The sequence below is a fragment of the Solea senegalensis genome, linkage group LG1 (genome assembly GCF_019176455.1).
Source record: "Solea senegalensis isolate Sse05_10M linkage group LG1, IFAPA_SoseM_1, whole genome shotgun sequence".
NCBI classification, from domain to species: Eukaryota; Metazoa; Chordata; class Actinopteri; order Pleuronectiformes; family Soleidae; genus Solea; species Solea senegalensis.
In genome coordinates, this window is record NC_058021.1 from 25,430,684 (window position 1) to 25,453,223 (window position 22,540).

The window sequence follows — 22,540 nt, forward strand, 5'->3', positions numbered from 1 at the left end:
GGCACATGCTTTATTATTCATCTTCCCTTCACTCGTGTACATATATGTTCCCTCAATTTCTTCCCATCCTCTATACGCCCTTTTCATTACTGCCTCCTCTTATTGGACCCATATCTTCTCCCTCCTTTGCTGTGCAGCCAGCATCGATCTTAAAAAGTCAGGGAAAACGAGTTGGAATCCTTAAAAACACCCGTCAGTACATTCATCCTCGCAGCATTGACTCTGTCAAAGTCACTCATTCACTCTTTCCCCCTCACATCTGTCTCCTCCGGTCTACTCCCCACACACTGCTCTCAATTTCTTCCCTTCCCTTCTTTCCACCCATTTTTTATTTCCCTCCCGGGCTGCTGCCGTTTATTTTCTCAATGAATTGAGCAATCTTTTGGTCCATTAAATGTTGAAAAATGTTAATCAGTGTCTCCCAAACATAGAAATAATAGTGTCCACAAACCATAATGATTCAGTTTTAATGATTTTGTTGCGATATAGAGCAAAGAAGCCAGAGAATATTCACATTTAAGAAGCTGAAAACCTGTTTTAAATACAAAAAAAGCCCATCGATATATAAAATGTTGAATTTAGTAACTGATTATTTTCCTTCAATCAACCAATTCAGAGTTTCGACTGTATCTCCCGTCCCCATTCATTTCTCTCTTACTACACTTGTCTCCCAACTGTGTGTGTGTGAAAACACTAACCTGCCCTTCTGGCACACGGAGCAGAGCCAGGCTTTGTCCCTCTTGTCGTAGGCGCAGCAGTTCTTGCAGACGTTGTACTGACAGTCCAGGCACAGACGCTTGGGGTTGAGCAGAAAGGTGAAGGGCGCGCAGCAGCGGATACAGCAGTGCTCGTTGAAACGGTGCTGCTTGGAGAGGATGGAGCATCTGCTGCCCTCCTCCGCCAGCTCCTGCTTCATCTCACTGAAAGGGGGGAGAGAGAGAGAGAGAGAGAGAGAGAGAGAGAGAGAGAGAGAGAGAGAGAGGGAGAGAGTCAGGGGAAGGAGGGGGAGGCAGAGCGGAATGCTGGTGAGCGCCTGGTCGAGAGGTAGAAATGTGAAAACGGTGGCGAACATTGATGTGGAATAATTGAAGAGGCTGTAGCAAATGAAAAATTCAAATAAGGAGGTGGTGGGGGGGTGGTAATAAAAGGAGGACAGACGGGGTCATGGGTTTGGTGAAAACCCGTCCTGATGCCACGCTTCTCTCCCCCTCTCTGTCTCTCTATATCTCTCTTCCACTAATTCTGTGGAATGAATGTGATAGCTGGCATTTCAATTTGGGAGGACCTGTCCATGCCTTGTTTGCCCACATCAGTCACAACACAGCCGAGGAAGAGGACGGCGTGCACATCTCATCTCCCGCGTCTTCCACCGAAAACACATTCATTCTTCATTAAGGGGAGGAGTATAATGACTAAAAATTGACATAAGCCGGGTAAAGTTAAAGGTCAAACGCAGTGTCCAGCAGAGCTGTTTGGGCTCCAGTCCAAAAACGACAGTTTAAAGCTCCCACAGTGAGGGAGGACGACAGAGCAGCGTGGTCTGGATGATTCGATCGCCTCGGAGAACGATGTGAATATGCAGACTCTGTTGAAGAGGGGGGGAAATATATATATGTATGGCTGTAAGCACTGTTTGCTTCCTGTTTCTACTTTGATCAGTCACGTTGAGCTTCAGTTGCCCGCAGGTAAACTGTCTGTATGGAAAGTATAAATATAGACAGAAGTAGAACTGAAATGCATGAAAGCTGATAATATATATGAGCCAAATCTTTACTCCAGTCTTATCTTGCTCGCTGGACTGTGAACAAAATAAGACGAGTTTATTGTCTGTTTAAAAGACGGACAACGCTGTTAATCGCTGTGTTTTAACAGTAAAGCAGCAGTCCTATCCGTAGCATTTATTGACATAAATTATGTATATGGGTTTTATCTGTTGGATTTGTGCTGACCACATCATGTTCTGCACTGATACTACGTTTGCTATGCTTTAAAGTGAAGTACAATGAAGGTGGAAAACCCTTTAAAACACATTTATGCACGTTTGCAGTTGTGGTTACGCGCTGATCGAACCGCTGTTGCTGTGGAGGGTGTGAAAGTGAGTTTGGCTCAAATGGGCAGTGTGTAAATAATTTAGGGCGCTCATTTGTACGCTACACACACAGCCAGAGTGCAGCCTAAAGAAACACACATTAGATGCCATGTGTGGTAAACGCAGTTGACCTCCACTCAAACGTGTCTGAGGGTGTGCGCTGTATTCCTACGTTCAACAAAATTAAAATGCATCGCAATACAACATGCTTAACGCTGTATATTGCAAATGCCCTGTGTGTAATGTGTGTACGTGCTGTTGTGGAGCTGAGGGTGAGGAGGGCATCACAATCTCCCACTTCGCCCAAAGTTATTAACGTTGCTCCTCAAGCAGATCCACTGCTGCTTCACTGATTGCTTTTCATATGCATCATTAGATGCGGCATATTATCAAGATGAACAAACCATTTCATACTCAGTGTCACGTGAGTGTGTGTGCAAGCCCGTGTTAGGGGTTGAAGGGCAGAAATATGCATATTCACAAATATATGCCAGCCTGATCAAAAGTGCATTCATTTGCACGCAAGGCTATTCTGTAGCCGCTGGGAAGTGGTGGCCTTCGGTCAAATTTATTTAAATAAAATAACCTCTCTTTTTATTCAAGCTGCAGCATCTGTTTCCAAAAAAAGACCTGAAACAAATACTATATGCAAAACAGAGCAATGCACACATGCTCAGTGGACGGCACATTTATCTGTGACTTCAGGATCCACCCTTTTCCCCTCTGTGTGTGTGTGTGATTCGGTTTTAATGAACAGCCCGGTTAGACAATGGCTCACTCCAGCCATTTAATTAAACACACAGTTATATCCACAGACAACGGTGCCTCGTCATGCCCGATGTCCCCTCTAATTAACTCACATCTCCGCTATTGACGGACAGAGTGTCTGCACATACACCTGCGGCGTGCTGCGGGGCAATTAGCCCACAAGAAAGATCACGAGTTGCTCTCCTCTCAAGAGGTAATGTGGTTTTTCCCATTACATGAATGTGCAGTGTTAACAAGCCTTTATATGGTTAAGTCGGACTGAGTTAAAATCAATAGAGAATACAAAACTTTAACTGCATATTTTCATATTTCTCGTATTGCTCATTCGACATCCACTTCTGCATTAGTATTTTTTTATCCTCATATGTTTCTAATGCTTATTTTAGTATATTATTGCAGTAGTTTTTGTATTTTGTTACTTCTGACCCATTTGCTGCCGGAACGAGTGAATTTCCCCAGCGTGGAATCAATAAAATCTAATCTAATCATATTCAATCATAACTAATCAGCGTTAGAGTGGAAAAATCTTTGCAGTGTGTAACTTTATGCTACATTAAGATCAGCGACTAAGCGGAGGATCGACAAGGTCAACTATTTCTACGTGGCTGACAAAAGTGCATACAAACGTTATACATGAAACATCTACAGTGAAGAAAAAATAGCTCAGCTGCTGATGAGGAGCATATAAGACGATCAAAGGCTTCAAGAATGACTATGAAATTAAATTATTGAATAATTATACAGCGGGGGAGCAGCAGCAGCAGCCTCACTCACACACCTTGCTAGTGATATAACCCTGCAAAGCATTGCTGCTGTGGAGAACCTGGTTATCAGGTAATTGAAATAACGAATGTGAGCGACTTCATATTCATGCTCTCACTGCAACAAGATTAACCTCCGAATTAAACCAATTTTTTCTGATTCCCGTGAACTGTAATTGAGTAGTTTGATGATGATGATGAGGATGATGATGATGATGATGATGATGTCTTTTAATGAATTATTTAATAATTCTGTTGCTTAAACTGCAGAAATGATCTCCACCAATGGATTGAAATGACTCATTATGTCAGATTAACATTTAATGTCGATTACAATTACCATTGTCATTGCAACTAGACACAATTAGATTTATAAGAAACGGAGAAAAGTAGCAAATACTCACACTGTTCAAGCTGGAAATGCAGACTGGCACATATTTGAAACTTATAAAAAAGGAGAATTAAATGTCAAAATGGTTGCACACGCTAACTTTGTACTGACTAATTAATTAAGTGGTATAATTTCAGCTTCGGATTTGACCATTTTGTCATCGAATCATGGAACATTAGTAAGCACAATGCTGAAATTCCAAAGTTAGAAATATTTTCTGTTCAGAATTCCTATATAATACAACAATTTGTTTCAACAACATTGGCAGATGAGAAAATTGGGACAAAGCTTTATTTTCACCTGTGATCAAAGCCAGTTTTCTCTCTCCTGTGTCGCCACTAATGCTACACAATAACACGGTGTCAGGTTGACTCCAAAATAAAGGCTTTTAAAAACCTTAAAAACAGGCTCCAGGGGCCACATATTTAGCCTTGATACGAAATCTATCATGTTTATCAGACCATTGATTACTCGAGTCTGGCATTAATGCCACAGTGATCTATTGGCACCGCTCTGGATAAATTGTACGCCGTGCACTCAAAGGACTTTGTGTGCTGTATACTCAAAGTTTACAAGAAAACAAACTCTTCAATTAAAAACTATTGATTATGCAAATGACTCACTGCAGTGTATATGAACTGAGGGTTAAAGCAGAGTCAGCAAAAACCACTTTATTTTGTAATTTAACAACAGGACAACGGAACAATATCTGGATTTAATGATGTGCAATGTATTTCTGAAAGCCTGTCAAATGTTAAATATCGTTCATGCTGAAGATCTATTAGACCCCCCCACCCCCACCCACAATTCTCCTGCTGCTGACGCAGGCTGAGTCCTGTTTCTGAGTGAAGTAGAATTATATTACAGCCAGATTTGTAATCAAGATAATCTTGTTTTGAGGTCCAGTTGCAGCCACGGCTTCACAAGGAAAAACAAGTGCAGTTTTATTTTTAAAATTGATGTATTACTCACAGCTTTCAAAACCAATATACTGTACACTACTAGGCAGTGTATGTAGGTTCATGAGACCTAGTTTGGCATTTGTAGTAAATCTAGTTATTTGAATACACACGGCAATATAGATTTTTTAAATTGTGACTTCAACTTCTACCAAAGACATTTTTTGGTAAGATACTTTATACAAGACTGCAAATAACCCCAGAGTAGTATATGAAACTAGCTATTGAAAAATATTGAGGGTCAATTAAAGTGCCATTTCAGCAGCATCTACTGTTTACCAGTACACCAATAATGTATACAGAACAGAGGAGCTGGTTAAGTTTAGGGCCAAGGTTAGGGTTAGATATTAACTGGTTATGGTTAAGAAGAAGAAGAAGAAGCGCAAACCCGCGTGTGTGTGTTGAGTGTCTCTGTGATTGCATTTATTTATCTGGGTCGATGTGCATTTTCAAGCGTACAGTAGCTAAATGCACTTAGGTAATTGTGAATTGATTGTGGGCTTTCCAAGTGCTTAAGGTACTTGTATTTGAACGTGTTAAGATCTTGCCTTCCCACATGTGTGTAGATAAGAGTGTGGGTGTGTCATTTAAATCTGCTGGTCTTCAATCTGATTTTATTTATTAACGTGGCTTGTTTGGTGTGTATGCATTTATATCGTCTCTGTTTGTATTGAAATGTATTCAGTTTTATTTTCCTCAAGAGAGAGAAAAAAAAGAAATTAAAAAAGAGATTAAGAAATTATGGCTCAACTGATGCACAAATTTGCATTTGAGCCCCAGCTAGGTGCAGACAAGTGCCACAGTCATCCAGCTTAAACAACAACATCCAACAGAGAGCGGAGAGCCCGACTGTAGACAACCTCAACCCTCTTTCTCCTCTGCAATGCAGTGGCAGCCTGGGAACTGGGTCATAAATTTCCAGGCAAAGTGTTTCTGATGCTCAGATAACTAAGCTGTTGATTGAGTCACAGGTGTGGGGAGGCTGGAGAGACGAGATGATATTCCTCTCATTAGCATAAAATGCTGCTAAAGATAATAAATTAATATTAATAGTGATAAAATAAACCGAGAAAGGCTCCATGCTGTTGCAGGAGTTAGCAGTGTTGTCTCACAGCATGCAGGTATAGGTTTAGTGGAGACTCTGAGAGGGTATCAACAATGTACTATTCCCCCCCGCCCCACAGACTTTGGTCAGAAAATCACAGCAAGTGTCTCTGTGATGACAGATGAGACGGTTGGTAAATTTCCCCGACCAGTGCTCCATCTGAAGACAGCTCAAGAAGATGAATGATTTAAAAGGAGATACATAATCATCAAAGCATGTCAACTGTGGTTTACATCCAGAGGATCCCTCCACTCTTGCACACTGCAGGTTATTGACTTCAACATCTGGTTCACTTTGATTTAATAATGACCCGAGCGAAAGAGCAGGGTCAGTCGGATTTGAGGATTAATGACACATAATTCTGAATTACCGTGTGCACATTCATCAGCAAACACACAAAACAACATCTGCAATTAAAACCATGAAAGCTCAAAACCAGTAGGCAGTAAAGAGACCGAGATTCCCTTCAGCGATCAATAAATTAATTACAGATAGCCCGTGGTCTTTACGCTTTGGTGTATTATGTGAACATTTGCTCATTAGAAGAAAGCTCAGAGTGCAACTGAGGCTGATGGGAATTATGTTCGTTTTTAAAGATGTTGAAAATAATTTATGACGGCGCTAAAATCGGAATTAGAATTGTTTAAATTATTCAAATTCAGGGAGTGAATCAAAATCAATGTCATCCATCTAATAGTTGTTTTAACATAAGTTTCATCCATTTCTCGAGGAAAGGTCACGCAAGTGTATTACAGTTTTTGGTATCAACATTAATTTAACAGCTATACATCCAGTTGTCATTGACAATTTTATTGTCTGCACAGACGTGATCAACTGACATCAATATTGTGACTATGAGCGATGGGCTCCTCAGTCCATTTGTCTTTGGGTTGTGGAAACTTTAAATTTCTATACTTCACAGGTATAAAACTCAAATTTAAAAACAAACACAACACAAACCTCTTTGTATTTCGAGGACTATCCAATTTAAAACATACATTATCAATCATGTTCATTTTTCAGCGGAGGCCTTGGTGTGATTTATTCATGGGCTGCACGAATAAAAAGAAAACAGTCTGGCTGTCCTTTCTCACGGCACTATGTCTTTTTTCCCCCCACATACATTATCAATCATGTTCATTTTTCAGCGGAGGCCTTGGTGTGATTTATTCATGGGCTGCACGAATAAAAAGAAAACAGTCTGGCTGTCCTTTCTCACGGCACTATGTCTTTTTTCCCCCCATTAATGTTCTTTAAACTTCTCCCATCTCATTCTGCAGGTGGTGTATGTGAGACGCAGAAGAGGGTGACATGAGGCTGCCATCAGTTGAAGCTCTGCCTCCTTTCTCAGTTTACTCAGTTTTTACTTTCACACTAAAATTGGTGGGTATACCGGGGATTCGTGAACGCGGATGAACCCACTGAAAGGGAGTATTAACACGATTCTCATTGCCAGTGGTTGTTCTGTTCTGTGGTGTGTTTTTCCACTGTGTCAAACCTCAGGTTGTTTTTTGTCTTTGACCAGCGTGAATGGGTTATGACGTCCTGATGCGGAGGAGGATGCATGTGGAGGATAAAGTGGTGAGAAGACTTACGGACCAACTATACAGTATGTTTGAGTCTGTGTGCATGTGGAGATTTTCCACAGCATCACCAAGTGCACATATGGACCCACGCCGTCTCTTCACACGCATCACGTCCGCCCTGCAGGCTTTTCCAACCCATTGAGCTAAGAGGCATGTTAGTAAACACACACATCGTCTACATAATGCAGGTTTGCGACCATGAGTGGATGACCGCAGACATGCACACACATACTAAAGACACATGGGCACACTGGACTATTCCGTGATAAAAGGTGAACTCCTGATGGGAAAACTTGGGCTTGGTCTATTTTGATGAATGCCAGAGGAAAGGCGGCAGAAGAGGAGGATTATTAGATTTTTCAATTGATTCACTTCACCTAACATGATATATAGTAAGTGCATATGCCATTTAACTCCACGTTCAGATGAATTGATTTATCTGTGGAGCATTCATGACAGTATTCTCACACAGGTGATGCGTTCCACTTTGAGAAAGTCCCTCACTTTAGAAACTCAAGAGGTAACGATGTTTATGCAGCTGCAGCATGAGTGTTAATATTTATATGACCAGCATGACTTTTTTAATGCCAGCTTTGCTTTATAGCAAAGTCAGATATATGAATCAATTACAAACAGCTTCCAGGCAGAGCAGTGGTTTAAGATAATGCCACACTTATTTCTCAATCTTCTAACTTCAGTCTTCTACCCTTCTCTATACTTTTAAAAATGTAACACCCTCGGTCCAAGGCTGTCAGTGCACATGTCTGTGTCTTATACACTCTCCAACTGTATCTCCTCCACTGAGCTCCAAACACAGCGTCCTAAGCTTCTTTATTCTTCCTTTTACCCATCTCCTCTCCTCTGTGTGAACCTCTGAGCTGAAACAAAGCCACGGGGCGATGGGGCATTTGCTCTGAGCTAACTTTGGCTGGTGACAATTATCCAACAGGGCAATAATGAACCCTCACTTTGGGAAACTGTCCAAGTCAAATGTGTGTGCTCTACGCTGATAGTATTTCCACTCAGAATACTCAGCTTGCATTGCAACTCTGTGGGAAAAAAATGCAGGAGAATGACATGGATATTGTTTATCTCCCAAAGGTGATTATTGACCAACCAGCGGAAAAAAGCCATTTGTATTCAATTTAATCTTCTTTTCTCCGAGGTGCAGCAATGCCCTGGATTAAAGAGAGGAGACAACAGGACAGGACTTTGACGTTGATATGACAAAGTTCGTTGTTAAGAATCCAGATGCATTCACCCATACTTCTGAAGTAGAAGAAGTTAAGGTCAAAAAGCAAATAAAGCCAGCTTGCAGGATATTTATTAACCATGTTGCTTATCCATTTAGGGTTACACCATGACCACCATGTGCCATAGAGAGGTTCGCTTTTCTTTCATTGGGCTGAGAAATAAACAACCATTCATGCTCCCACTCACTTCTATGAGCAATATAGAGTAGTGCCGTCACTCTATAAGCAACATTGGGATAACTGGGAGGCCCAGAAGCACAGCAGACTGTCTGATGTAATTATTCCATGGTCCAGCAGAGGGCGCTGTGAGCACAACTTTGGCCTTATATTATATTTTGCTTGGAAACACAAGTAAGGTAGACCTTGAAATGTGGTGTATGGATGTATTTTGGGTTCTACACCATAGATAGCTGTTAGCTGTGTGTGTGGCAAGGGACAAAATCCACATTTCTCTGAAGAAAATATCTTGTTACATAATATTTTGTTCAAACTTAATTTTCAGGAAAAGGGACTGTTCTAATTTAGAGTTGACAGTCACCTTGAGCTGCATGTCTTAGGGTTGTCGGGGAATTTAGATTACCCAAGCAGCAAGGTGGTGACATGAGTTAAAGCATTTTATATATATATATATATATATTTATATATCAAATTAAAAATGTTGCTGCAAACTGCACGATGCACAGAACTCATGAAAAAATCTGGGTCATGCTAACTTTTCCTCCTTGACCGCACATCTCCGGCTGTTACAGATAATCGGCTGTAGCCCAAACATCGGGTGAATAATCTCTACTCACGCAGGAATATTGAATCCAATGTACCATGAAGGCAGCTTTGTAATTGTCAGCCACACCAAAAGATGTTAAGCGAGGGAGGAAAAGAGAGAGGGAGAGAAAGGGGGAATTGGCAACATCTGAGCACATATTCAACACCAGTGAGGGCGGAATGAAATGTTTGTACTGAATAGGGCAGAGTCAATCTTTTGTTATGCTGCAATAAGGGAACAATAACAGGCAGCAATATGCTGCAAATTGTCTAGACAGCGGAGTCAGGCAGCAGTTACACTAATACATTCTTTGGATCCACATTCCCATGTTTTTATGTGTTGCAGCTTCAGTCACTACAACTCAAGGCCATTTCAAATGAATTTCCATATTTTGGTGTATTTTCATACCTACTCATTTTTGGAACTCAAACACAATGTTTCTCAAAAACATAATCCAAATATGTGCAATATGAGCTTGTAATTAAACAACAGTGTTGTGGTTTTAAGCATGGACTAAGACTGCCAGGTTTATAAAGGATGTGCTGCTCTGTATTAAGGGACATCCGCCAGGGAACAAGTGGCTATTTCTGTGGGAACAAAGACACAAGGCTACAGAAGAACAATGCTCCAATTCCCCCGTGATGGAAAGAGAGCTGCTTGCAGGGGAAAAAATAAAGAGGAATGAAGTAGGGGAGAAAAGACAGACAGGGAGAAATAATTAGGGTCAAACTAAGTGGAAGAGAGGAGGGAGTTATTTTTGGCGATGCCAGTTCAATTACAGGGGAACTGGGTTTGGGTTTTGCTGGCTCTGATTTAATGGAGGCTCCAGGCTGACCAGGACTCCTCAATCCCATTAGACACTGATGGAGCCCCACATCTTCCCTGCTGTACTACTATACATATATACATATACATATATACATATACATATATATATATATATACATATATATATATATATATATATGAGAGAGAAGTGCATCACATCTGACAGATATGATGTTTGTTACATCATACCTCACACACTGTGTGCACACAAACGCACACTTATCAAATTAATCCTTTACACATGGCTTCAACAGCATGTGGGAGGACACGGTGACTCCACATACAAAGATACAGTGACAGAATCTCACACTCACACACACACACACACACAAACACACACACACACACACACACACACACACACACACAGCAAACACACAGCTTTTGTGCAGCTATTCCTGTTAAGACACTGCATTGATTTCCATCCATCATTTGGGCAGCCTTGTCACAATCTTATCGCTAACCATTAACAAAAACCACTTAGGGCCTTTTTTAACCTTAAAGGGGCTAAGATAATGTATGGAACTACATGTTTACCACAACAAAAAACACAACCGTAACATAAGAGTATTTTAAATTCAAATTTAAACTGCAAATAAACTGGCTGCACCATTGTTTTCAGTGGAGCCAGTATTTTAATTGGTCTCTGATGACATAGTGTGGTCATTATTTATGAAACTTTATTATTAATTAATTCACAGTTCCATCAGCATCTTTAGCCTAACCCAATTGATATCTTAATCTTTAACTAGAGCCTCAGGTTCTGCCTCATTAGGACCAGGCTTTGGTAACCATGAACACGACTGGTCCTGGAAAAGTCAGTGCTTATACCACCAAAGGTCCTGAAGAAGCACACACACACACACACACACACACACATCTGCGGAGTGATTGATGGCTGTGTGACATCCACCCCTGTGAGTCATTTTCAGGGTCCGGGAAAGCAGCTATTTGTCAGAGGTGATTTAGGTAAAGACAAGGGAGAATATAGTACCAGCTGAGGAAATCAAGTTATTGATCGCAGCCTGAAAAAGGTGGGTGTTTGTTACAGCATTGCATTTTTGATCTGAGCATCAGTGAGTCCCTCAATTAAACCGCAAAAGCATATTTTCCAATTGGTTATTTATGATGAGGGTGCAATTAAAGCAACACAGTGGGAAGATAAAGATGAAGAGGAAAAAAACAACAAAAAAAGGAGAGCCACTGATCATCCATGAAGCCCTGTTTGCCAACAGATCAGCGCTGATACAAAACTAACAAATCTAATGCACTTCCTGCAGACACGCACAGTGGCTTTATGGTAATACAGTGCAAGGTGCAGGTGGGCAAATCGATAGTATCAATATAACTGAGGCACTCACACTGTGCATTCCAAGCACTGTGAACTTGATTTAGCACATTTCAACCTGCAAGATACAAAGAAACCAAAAAGCAATACCTTTATTTACACTTTTATATTTATCCATCACGTGGAAAAGAAACAAAAACGGTGCTTGAATTGGTTTCATATTCTCAGTCAAACCCACGCCATCAACATGCACCTTTTTCAAGTTTTCAGCTTTTTAAGAAGTATATAATTTGAAAAGCAGAGGACTGAATATATTTGATTGGATTGACAAATAATATGAGAGTGTGGACTCATTCAGCATCTGATACATTTTGCACAAAAGTACCACAGCTTTAACCTTGTACCAAAGCTTTCTTATAATGGTTGCTGAACTCTCTTAATGTTCAAGTGCCCTTTGAAAACCCACACTTAAATACAATTACCTCAGCCCACACACACACACACACACACACACAAACTGTATTCTATTTATGATATCTGGGCAGCTTTACACCAGAGGGGGCCCTGGCCACTGTGGTCGTGTCCTTTCAAGCTACTCACTTTCATTTCCAGAGATTGTTTTCCTTTCTTTTTTTCTTAGATGGACACCGCAGCAGAGAGAGAGAGAGGGAGAGAGAGAGAGAGAGAGAGAGAGAGAGAGAGGGAGGGAGAGGGAGAGAGAGAAAGGCCTACGTGTAATCTTGCACTTAGACAAAAACATGGACAATAAGGCCACCAATTCAATGCATGTGCTCTCACACAGGCAAAACATTTGCAGAGTAAAGCCTCTGGGAGTTAGAGGGAAACATAGAAACAGAGAGTGTAAAAGCTTTATAAATGCACATACTTTGTCCTTGCTTTCATCACCTTGATTTTCATGTAACAGCTGGGATAGAGGGCAAAATAGATAGTGAAAGGGGGTGGGGGAGGAGATTTATTACAGTTTGTCAGGTGTGGCTGAAGCAGAGGTTGATTGAATGGTACCTGGACCGTTCCTGCAACATGAACGCATGACTTCCAAGTGTTTTCTCCAGCAGCGGCTGCATTTTAACTCACCGCACTTCCCTTTACTCAGAGACATGGACTTGATACTCTGATAATGTGCCCAGGTGATGCATGCGTCCTATAGCCTGCGCATCACATACAGTCCTTAAACCACTTTCCATACTGTACTGCAACCACAAGCCACGTAGAATAACAATGATATTGCATTCAGCTGGAGGGAAAATGACTCATTTTTCATGGGATTAGGCCACAGAGGAGGTCTCTTTGCATAAAGCATACGCGCCTGTCAAATTAAAATGCACGTCATCAATAATGTGCAGGGAAAGCAGAGAACTTATATTTTTTTATATCTACTTTATACAACTTATTTCAACCATTTCATATTCATTTGTAAAAGTATCATAACCAATATTTATATCTTCCCAACTCCTACAGTTCTTTCACATGAATATTAGTGATTTTTCAACCCAACATCATTCCCACTGTCAGTGTTTTTTTCTGCCCTGTGGAGCTTTTTCACCCAAGCAAAAATGTTGATACATTTTTGATGCAGAGCACAAAAGAAACTGGAGAAAGAAAAAAAAACAACACCACCACCACGGAGCTCACTGTCAGTGATATAGTGGTTACACCGCGCTGCACCATAAATTATGGAGGAATATGCATCGCTACCAGAAATGAAGCCGCTGAAGGACAAATTAGAAATTTAACCAGGGTCTTGCATTCCCACTAATGACAGTCGGAGCTGGAGAGCTGGATAAAAGGTTGTATAGTGTATGTAAAAGTTCACAGTAAAGAAAAACGTTTGCCCCGAAGTGTCTCAAACACCTCATTTGGAAGTATTTGTTTCAAATTGGAACAGCAGAGCCAATGTCATTGTTGATCAATCAAATATGACTGGACCAGTTGACCAATAAGAGCAGGTTGGGCTTTTTCATAAATTAGCTGCAGTGCCTCACACTGTAAATTAATATGTGTGGTTTAGGTTAAGTCAGTCTTGGACTTGACTGTGGCTTCTTGCTCGTATATCCCTGGACAGTCATCTATTCAATTACTCGATGTAACAACACACTCCAGTGACAGCGATGACAAGGACTGACAATGTCCTGACTCTCACATCCATTTCTTTTCAACGGTAACCTGACATTGACCCATATACGACACACTGTAGCTTACGGCTCCTCACGGGTGCCACTGTGTTTTGGTCAAGAGAGCAGTGTGTACAATGTTAGCAGTCACATAACTCAAATACACATTCTCTCAAGACAGAGCAGCCGAGGCTCTGATGGATGTTATGGTTGAATAATGTACAGCAAGACGTCAAAAAGCCTTAAAAGATCCTTCTGCATCGGCTGAGAAAGTAATAAAAGCTGTAAATATACTGCTGTCAAATTCCAACGCTTGTCATTATACGCATAATGTACTTTAATTGGTGCAATTACATGCATTGAACGTTAAAAGTCACCTCCATCCTTTATCAAGTAACAATTCCTGCTTCATGCAATAATGAACGCCATTACTGGATCTAACTCTTGGGTTTTATAACATTTTGGGCCATTTAAAGTGACATATTTTAAATGTGTTGACAGTCAGTATGAGTGTTACACTTCCTCTTCCCAGAATAATATTATTATAGTAGTTTTCCTCTCTTATACACTTAAATGCTCCATTCATGCTCATATGGCACATCCCTCAAACGCTCTGCTGAGATCCAGCCCTCTCAGATCATAGACTTGGCAGACTGTGCACTGTAGTCTACATGCGAGGACGGACTTTGTGTTTACTTCACCATCAGTGAGTGACAACCTTCACAACCTCAGCATCCAACTGAACAGACAGACTCCATGGCAGCCATTTATCTTCCCATCTAATTGCTGTTCGCCATCTCCCCAATACCACCAACTGATTACAAACTGTAACATAAACAGCTTTTGTAAACCTTTGAACAAGTTGCATATAAACATAAATGATAAAAAGAAACTAAAAAACATGTTTATATAATTAATTCCGCTGCTTTGGATCAGTGACTAATGGATTGGGATGAGAATAAAAATCCAGGCATCATTCAGAGAATTGGGTCGATCAAAGACTTCAGATTAATTTTCTAATTCAGATTTTCATAAAAACACTGTTTCAGTTTCTTGTCTTTGTCTGATGTCATTAACAATACAACCTAATATCTGTTAAAAAGAGGAAACATTCGTATAGTGTGGAGATTTATTTACTGATCTGGGTTTCTGGGTGTTTTACCCCGTAGTGCTCTAAATCACTTATGTTCAAAGAAGAAGAAAGTAGTTGTGATTTACAAAGCTAAATGTCAGCCAACAACAGCGATGAGAGAGCGAAGGAGAATGAAATTTCACACCCACAAAAAGTTGTTAGTCGTTTCAAACCGAGTATTGATCCTTGCTTGTAATAATTCAGCTGTGACCTTCCAAAGTGATAAGAGCCTCTTTTTTTTTTTCCCATTCCTTGTGATCCATTCTGAGAGGAGACAACACAGCTTGCAAAGAGACCGTAACAGTGATAACTGACAGCAAGGGCCTATTTGTTTAGTAGCTGCATTTAATGAGTTTAACTTCATTAAAAATGTAACCTGTAATGATGCGACAGTTCCACCGCCACATGATTAAATTCCTGCCACTTTCTTGTCCCAGCCAGTGCCCATTATATCGGGGAAATGCAGAGCTAATGCAGCTTTAAAAACAAAAGTCGGCTCCTCACCATTAATTTGAAAGATTTCAACTTGACATGTGACCTGCTTTGAACTTAAACAGTGATCCCAATTAGTTTTGCAAAATACATTTTCTTTCAAAGCTGCTACTGTAGATATCGAGCTTGGTTCCCTCACAATCAGCACACATGTACATGACAAAGTGTTCCCTTGAGCGCGATGTAGATTAACCTGGCTGGCATAGGCACAGACCGAGTGAGTTATTAGCCTCTGCGATGCTTAACTTCAAAACGATGTATGGATCAGCCTCTGATTTATCTGGAAAAATGGACACATCTCCTCAAGCATGACTGCAGATAACTCCAGGTCTTATCAGCCATTTAAAAAGCACTTAACTGCTTTGCAATAAAATCAATGTGTTTTCTTGTCGACATCCTTCCTTTTAAAACATTATCCCAATAAAAGTTAATGGATAAAGGAAAAAGACCTGGGCTACATCTTTAGGAACTAGGATTATTACCTTTCCTATTCAGAGTTTGATAAGAAAAATCCACGGTGATGTCAGTTCATAAAGCGACAGTGATGCTTAGGCTGAAATGTGTGCATTTTTAATACTGGAGTAAAAAGCTGCTCTTCATGGTACAAGGAATAAACCCCAGACATTTGCAAATATGATTATAATATTTACTGTGTTACTGACCAGAATGAGTACAGACAGTATAACGCTCCTTTCAAACATCGAGTGAAGTGCAGATATTCCCTGAAATATATGAGAGCACAAATGTCACCGCAGACCTCTTCCTGAAACTTTCCTATAAACCACCTTGTCAAATTGAGTCAAATTGAGCCCATATGTGAATAATATGGTGGGGAAAAAAGAAATTTGACAGCAAACTCGGGCTGCAAGCAGTTTGCATGCCAGTTTTGGAGCAACCAATTATTTGATGTGTCAGAATATAGCAAATGTAGACAACACCCTGAAAGCTTTATGTAAATGTAACAATGTTTGTTACTGAAGGTAACATCCTGGACCAATAGGCCCTAAAATGACGGTGGAAAAGAATAGGGATGGGTTGGAAACTTGCTGTGTACTATTCCTGCAAACTTTTGACCACTACCATGGTTGCCACGGTAACCCAGATCAAGAAAGGTCTGGGTGGAAGTGCCTGACAGTTCAAGTTTATTCTTCTTCCTCTTCTTCCAACAAGTTCCTGCAGGCGGTACACTGAGAGGTGCTGCCCTTCACACCGATCACACTTCTCCTTCTAATCATTTCCGACAGGCTGCGCATCGCCGCCTTCCACAGCTCCAAGTTCTCTATCACATTTGGAAAAACGTCTTTATCACAGTTCCCTTCATTTCCTCAGTCTCATCCTCTCCCCATCACTCTTTATCGCGGTCCAAAGCTCCATAACTAATTTCAAAGTTCTCCATCGCAACTCTCTCCTCTCTTAAGCCTCAATATCACAGTCTGAAGCTCTCCTTCATTCTTATCCTCATTCCTTAATCCCTTTGGATTATTCCTCTCTTCCTCTCTCTCAAAGCTCCTTTCTTCGTCGCTCCAGCTTCATTCCTTCTTCTTCTTCCAATAAGTTCCGGCAGAGTGTCCACTAAGAGGTGCAATGCTGCCCTCCACAGTTTGAAGTTCCCATTCACATATTCACAAATGGGTCCACAATCACAGTTTGAAGACCACATTTTCAAAAGATTTAAGAAGTTTAAGTCCTATTAAGGAAGATAACTCGGCTCCCACTCGTGCTGTTTGCCCGCTGGCTCCTGTTTTGCATCTATTGTCTAAGAGTATGAAAGAAAGGAAATAAATATTCCAGCTGTAAAGGTAATTATGTAAGCTGACCAAGTGACTGATCACTTACATTGTTGCACTGCTGTGAACATGTCGTCTGGGGGCGGAGTGACAGATGATGTGAGGACAACAACACCGCCGCCTTCTTGAGCCACAAACACACTGCAACACACAGAGGATCAGACAATCTCCACGCGGCAGGGAGAGACGGTCGGATTTGCCGAGATAAAAGAAAGTAGACAAGAGAAAGAGTGACTGATGGAGAGGCGAAGCAGAGGGGGAGAAAGGAATAGGCATTTCCAGATGAAAGTGGGTCGAGAACTGAGCAGAAATTGGATTATCATTTGGAAAGACTGTGCACAAAACACACGGATGAGTCATAGCTGGATGCATGCTGCTATATTCAGTGGAGAGGAAACACACTCACATTTTTGCATTGGGTTCAATTCAGGATTAAAGGAGACTGCCATAAAGGAGAGTGTGTACATTCAATATTTTTAATGTATAGCCTATCCTCTTTAAGCCACACCCTTTCAAAAACACGTGCATCTGTGTACATGTGTACACGGAGTTGGGATCTCATGCAGAGATGGAGCATCAGTGCACTGTGGCTTAATACTGAACAAATCGTTATCTAGACATTAATCCCCCTAGACGGGTTAAGCTGCTGTGTAATGATACCTTTCTGGGTATGAGCATAATATCGAGTGTCATTTCAGGCTCACGAGTCAACAGAGATTTTAGTTTCAACAGGTTATTTCTGTGTGAAAAATGCCATAAACTGTAGTATCCAATACAAGAAGGATAACCACAAATATCAATGTGGTGTTTGTGACAGAGGGCACGAAGACTTCATTAGCACCGGAAATGCAACAGCAGTTCATTGTGTCACTGTCGTTATAAGTTCACACGTGTCGACCATGCTGATGAATCTTTATCTTAAATCTACTGACGCACACACAAAAACCAAGCTTAATCTTATTCGTGGGTACAACTGTCGTTATGGCAACAGGATATGACTGACAAGATGGAGGTGAAGGGAGGGTAATTAAGGAGGGTGCTCTTAAAACACACACACACAGGATTGTGCAGCTATTCTTCTTAGGCCACCGCACTGACAGCCTTAACCTAAACCATAACCAGTTCATGCATAACCCTCATCTTAACCTAACCACAATCCAAATCCTAGCCCTAAATGACCTAAAAATGAAATTCTGAAACCAGGTTTTGGTCTCCATGAGGACTACTGGTCCTGACAAGGTCAGTGTTTATGCCAGAAGAATGTCCTAACAAGGTAACACACACACACACATACACACTTATTCTTTAAGCCTGAAACTCCACACAGTGGTGGGCTGTTATTACCCCATGAATCACTGCTGCTGTAGCTACACTCGTGTCCCACACAGTTCAGTTCAGACAGAGCTACAAGCCGTATCCCCCACAGCCCTCTACACCAAACTGCTACATCTAAATTTATTCTGTCTTCTTGCTGAGCCAACGAGGACCACTTTATCACCGTGGTTCAACATTTTAGGATATGTACTCATTCACTTTTATACTGAGAATTTTAATAAAGGATCAATACCACTCCCTTGATGTCCCTTTACGACCACATACTCATACCCAAAAAGAGTGAGAAAACCTTAGCCTGGCTTTGGTTTAGTGCATCACAGGCCAGACTTTTGCTTATTTTAACCATAAAAGGACCAGAAAATGTCCCGTAACTAAGTGCTTTTGCCCATTTTTCCAAAATATTAATGCATGTTTAAATGGTGTATTAACAATTCAAAAGGTTTTATTTAAAAAAACACTGCGGTTGTACATGTTAAATCTGAAATTTGAACAGGATAAAACATATTTTGTCCAAAAAATGGAAACTATGTACTATAAGAAGATATTATATTATGTATTATATTAACCTTTAACTCGTTTTGACACATTCTAATGTTAAGAAAACACATCATTTTTGTCCATCAATGCAGAAACTCTACTACCTTTGAACCACTTAGATTCAGCTACCATGTCTTTAAGGTTGACTCTCACTCTCGCTTTACCTCTCTAGCCATGAAATATGTTGTCCAGTGGGATGTCATAATGTCTGTCAACTGGGATAAAAGCATGAAACTGATTTGAAGGGGACTGCCAATGTCGTCGCATTATCAGAGTAATGCAGTAAATAGCCACATTAAACAAACAAGAAGTCACTAAAGCAGCGATTAAAAAAACAAATTCTCAGCCGAGGATCAAAATATTCTGGGGATCCATTCATGTATTTCCCTTGTTTGCCGATAAATGGTTCGATTAGGAAGTAACTTATGAACTATTTGAGATGACATAATGAACATTTATTTACCATAATTGGACCCTGATTTAAGAACCACAGCTCCAAAGCACAATCAAGCCTTTCCCTAAACTCTCTTACCACGTTTGTTTGACTTGATCCTGAAGCATTCAAGTGTGGTGACAAAGTATCAATAACACTGTAGTGCAGCTTACAATAGCCAAAGGTTGTAATAAAGGTTATGACCCATAATGCAAAGTCACTGTGAGACTCACAGAAACTCACGGTTAATTCAATTTGTGTCCCCGCAGCTACGGGCAAGCACAAAACAATCAAGCATTGGCACTTAGTCCAAACTGAAGTCATTACATACGACTGTAATGTCGGAAAATGATTTAAGAGGACAAAAGAGACACCAACAGGTGTAATGAGAGAGAGTGGACACATGTCATGAGTTTTAGTTATTATGCATTCCATCTGTGTCAAGACATCTCTTCATATCCAGTAAATGCCGGATCAAGCGCATCAGTCAGTCAGCTTCACGTCTTCGGCTGCACAAAGTTTATTTTTATCGCGTTTCAGTTATCAATCAGCGTTTGTTACTTCATCCGCAAATGTTCCGTAAATCACCGCACGCCACGTTTCTCATTACAAGGAGCTCATAAATATATCCAAGTTGAACTGCACGGGGATGGTGGAGTGAGAATAATAATTGCTGCCTCAACACCAACTGAAGCACTATGGATAATAAAGTGTCTGAAATACAAAGTGGGGTCATAAATTAGTGTAGCCCAGTTATCTGAGCCTCTGCAGCAAGATTTCTCACCGGCGGAGGACGTACATACATAACTTTGCTCAGCGTTACCTTGGGAACTGGCACAGTAGAATTACAACTTCATTCATCGGTCACATGAAGAGTAAGCACAAACAAGATCCGTGAATCAAGATGAATTAAATAGTCTGTACAGAAAAACACCTTTTACATAATGTTGTTTTAACAGATTGAATCAACGTTCATGTCAAGCTGTCATCATGTCTCGTTCAAAGTTTGTTTTGCTCGTCTAATTTAAAACCTGTTTTATATTATGCACCACTTATTAAAGCGCTTCTCCAAAGTAGTTGTTGTTTTTCCAGGAAATCCCAATGCAACCTAAAAGGCACAAGATAATCCACGAGAATGAACTGCGAAAGGGAATAAAACTCACTCAGTGCAAGCAATGAAAGCAATTTGTAGGGAAACATCCCGTCTTTCGTAAATTGCATTTGCAGACACACTGAGTTAATACAAAAGTGTAATCTATGCTTCCATGAAAAAACAACAACAACAACGACACCAAAATCCAGTTAAAAGCATATAAAAATGGAGCTAAAATTGATTCAGAACATCCTTGGCACCACTGATATTGACTTTTAAACAGCTTAAAAACACAAACAAATAACTTTGCTTCAAGGCAAATTAAAAATCAATGTCAACATATAGTGCTTACTTACTTTGAAGCAGCTTAACTTGCTATTGTCTTCTGAAATAGTTGTACAGGACAACAGCAATCTAATTTATCTGGACTTGTGCTGGTGGGCGCATGATAGCTGTTTGGGCTCAGAACAGCTTCCTGCTGTTGCAGCCAAAATAAAACTGATGAGAGCAGCAGTCTGGTTCATTTTTAGTTTTTATAGCACTATAGGAAGCCAAAAACAATGAGCTAAAAGAGACCATAACACTGCAGAGGGTGATATAAGTCCAGTCAGGTGACTGATTTCTGTCAAGTTGTCATGATGAGGGACAATCATGACGTAAACTGTATTATATGTAAGTCATAATTAAACTCGACATGAATCACAAACTACACCCTGTCACTAATTTTTTGTTTATTTATCAGAAATGATAAGGTTTCATAAGGTTTGCTCCATTTGTCATTAAATGTCCGAACACACTGAAGACAGCGTCCATCTGTGCGTAAAAAAAAAACATGACATGGTTCTTAAATGCACCAGGAGGACGGTGCATTGTCAACTGAACACCAATCCTCATGCATAAAATAAAAGTACAAAATATGCACACAATTAGAGGGGGAATTAAATATTAAAACTAAGGAGCAGTTGATTTACTGCCCTCCTGTAATATGCGTCAGTGCAGCTGTTTAGTATAAGGGTAAAGGTTCTTGTTTTCAGAGTTGCATATTGCTTCAAGCATGGGTAGAAAAGAAAAGCATAGAATGAAATGTCAGTATTTATTAATGTGAACATTATAAGGGCTTATTTAATAGCAAAACGAGATGGTATTATTATCCACAGAGACTATCAAGGCACATTACTCACTGGTGCGTGTAGCCTGTGGCTACAAACAAACACATGAACTTTTCATATTTACTTTCAAGGGAAACCAGCGAGACCGTTTTAGCAGCATGTAAAGAAAGTGTTTTGTTGTGTCGTGTACGACCTGAAGGGTTGCCAGTTAGAGTCCGTGTCAGGTTGGGGCGCCCCTGAGCAAGGTTTCCAATCTCCATTGTTCATTGTTAATTGGACACTTTGTGTACTGGTCACAAATATCTGCCAAATCAAATGTGCGGATCATCCGCTGTGGGAGAGAAATTAAAAAAAAAATGGAATTGGGCAAACTGTTCAGGGGCAAACTCATCTGTAGCCGCATGACTTTCCTGCTCTTTGAGGCAACAGGGTTCAGGTTCTGACGGGCCTTCAGCAGGAACATGAAATCCCACTGTAATCCCTTATGACATACGGTATGCACTCAAAATCTGATGGCTGTTCATAGCTTTTTGCTTCCCTCTCTATTGTGGTTGTTGTGTTGGCCCCGCCCCTGTCTGTTCCGGTGGGCCAATACATTTCAAGTACAGAGAAAACCAGGACTCACGACCCGGTCGGCACTAGGGCCTTTCTCCCCGTTTGTGCATGGGTTTCCTCCAGGTTGTCTTCTCACAGTCCAGA

General features: G+C 40.6%; 1 protein-coding gene across 7 annotated transcripts in view; it reads right to left on the minus strand.

Annotated features, from left to right (window-relative positions):
* Positions 1-22,540, minus strand: part of myripb (myosin VIIA and Rab interacting protein b) — a 94,869-nt gene that overhangs the window by 52,350 nt on the left and 19,979 nt on the right. For all 7 annotated transcript variants that reach the window (XM_044038664.1, XM_044038654.1, XM_044038650.1 and 4 more), the window contains exon 2: positions 699-920. In XM_044038664.1, the coding sequence (XP_043894599.1) occupies positions 699-920 (222 nt within the window). The remainder of the gene's footprint in view (positions 1-698; positions 921-22,540) is intronic.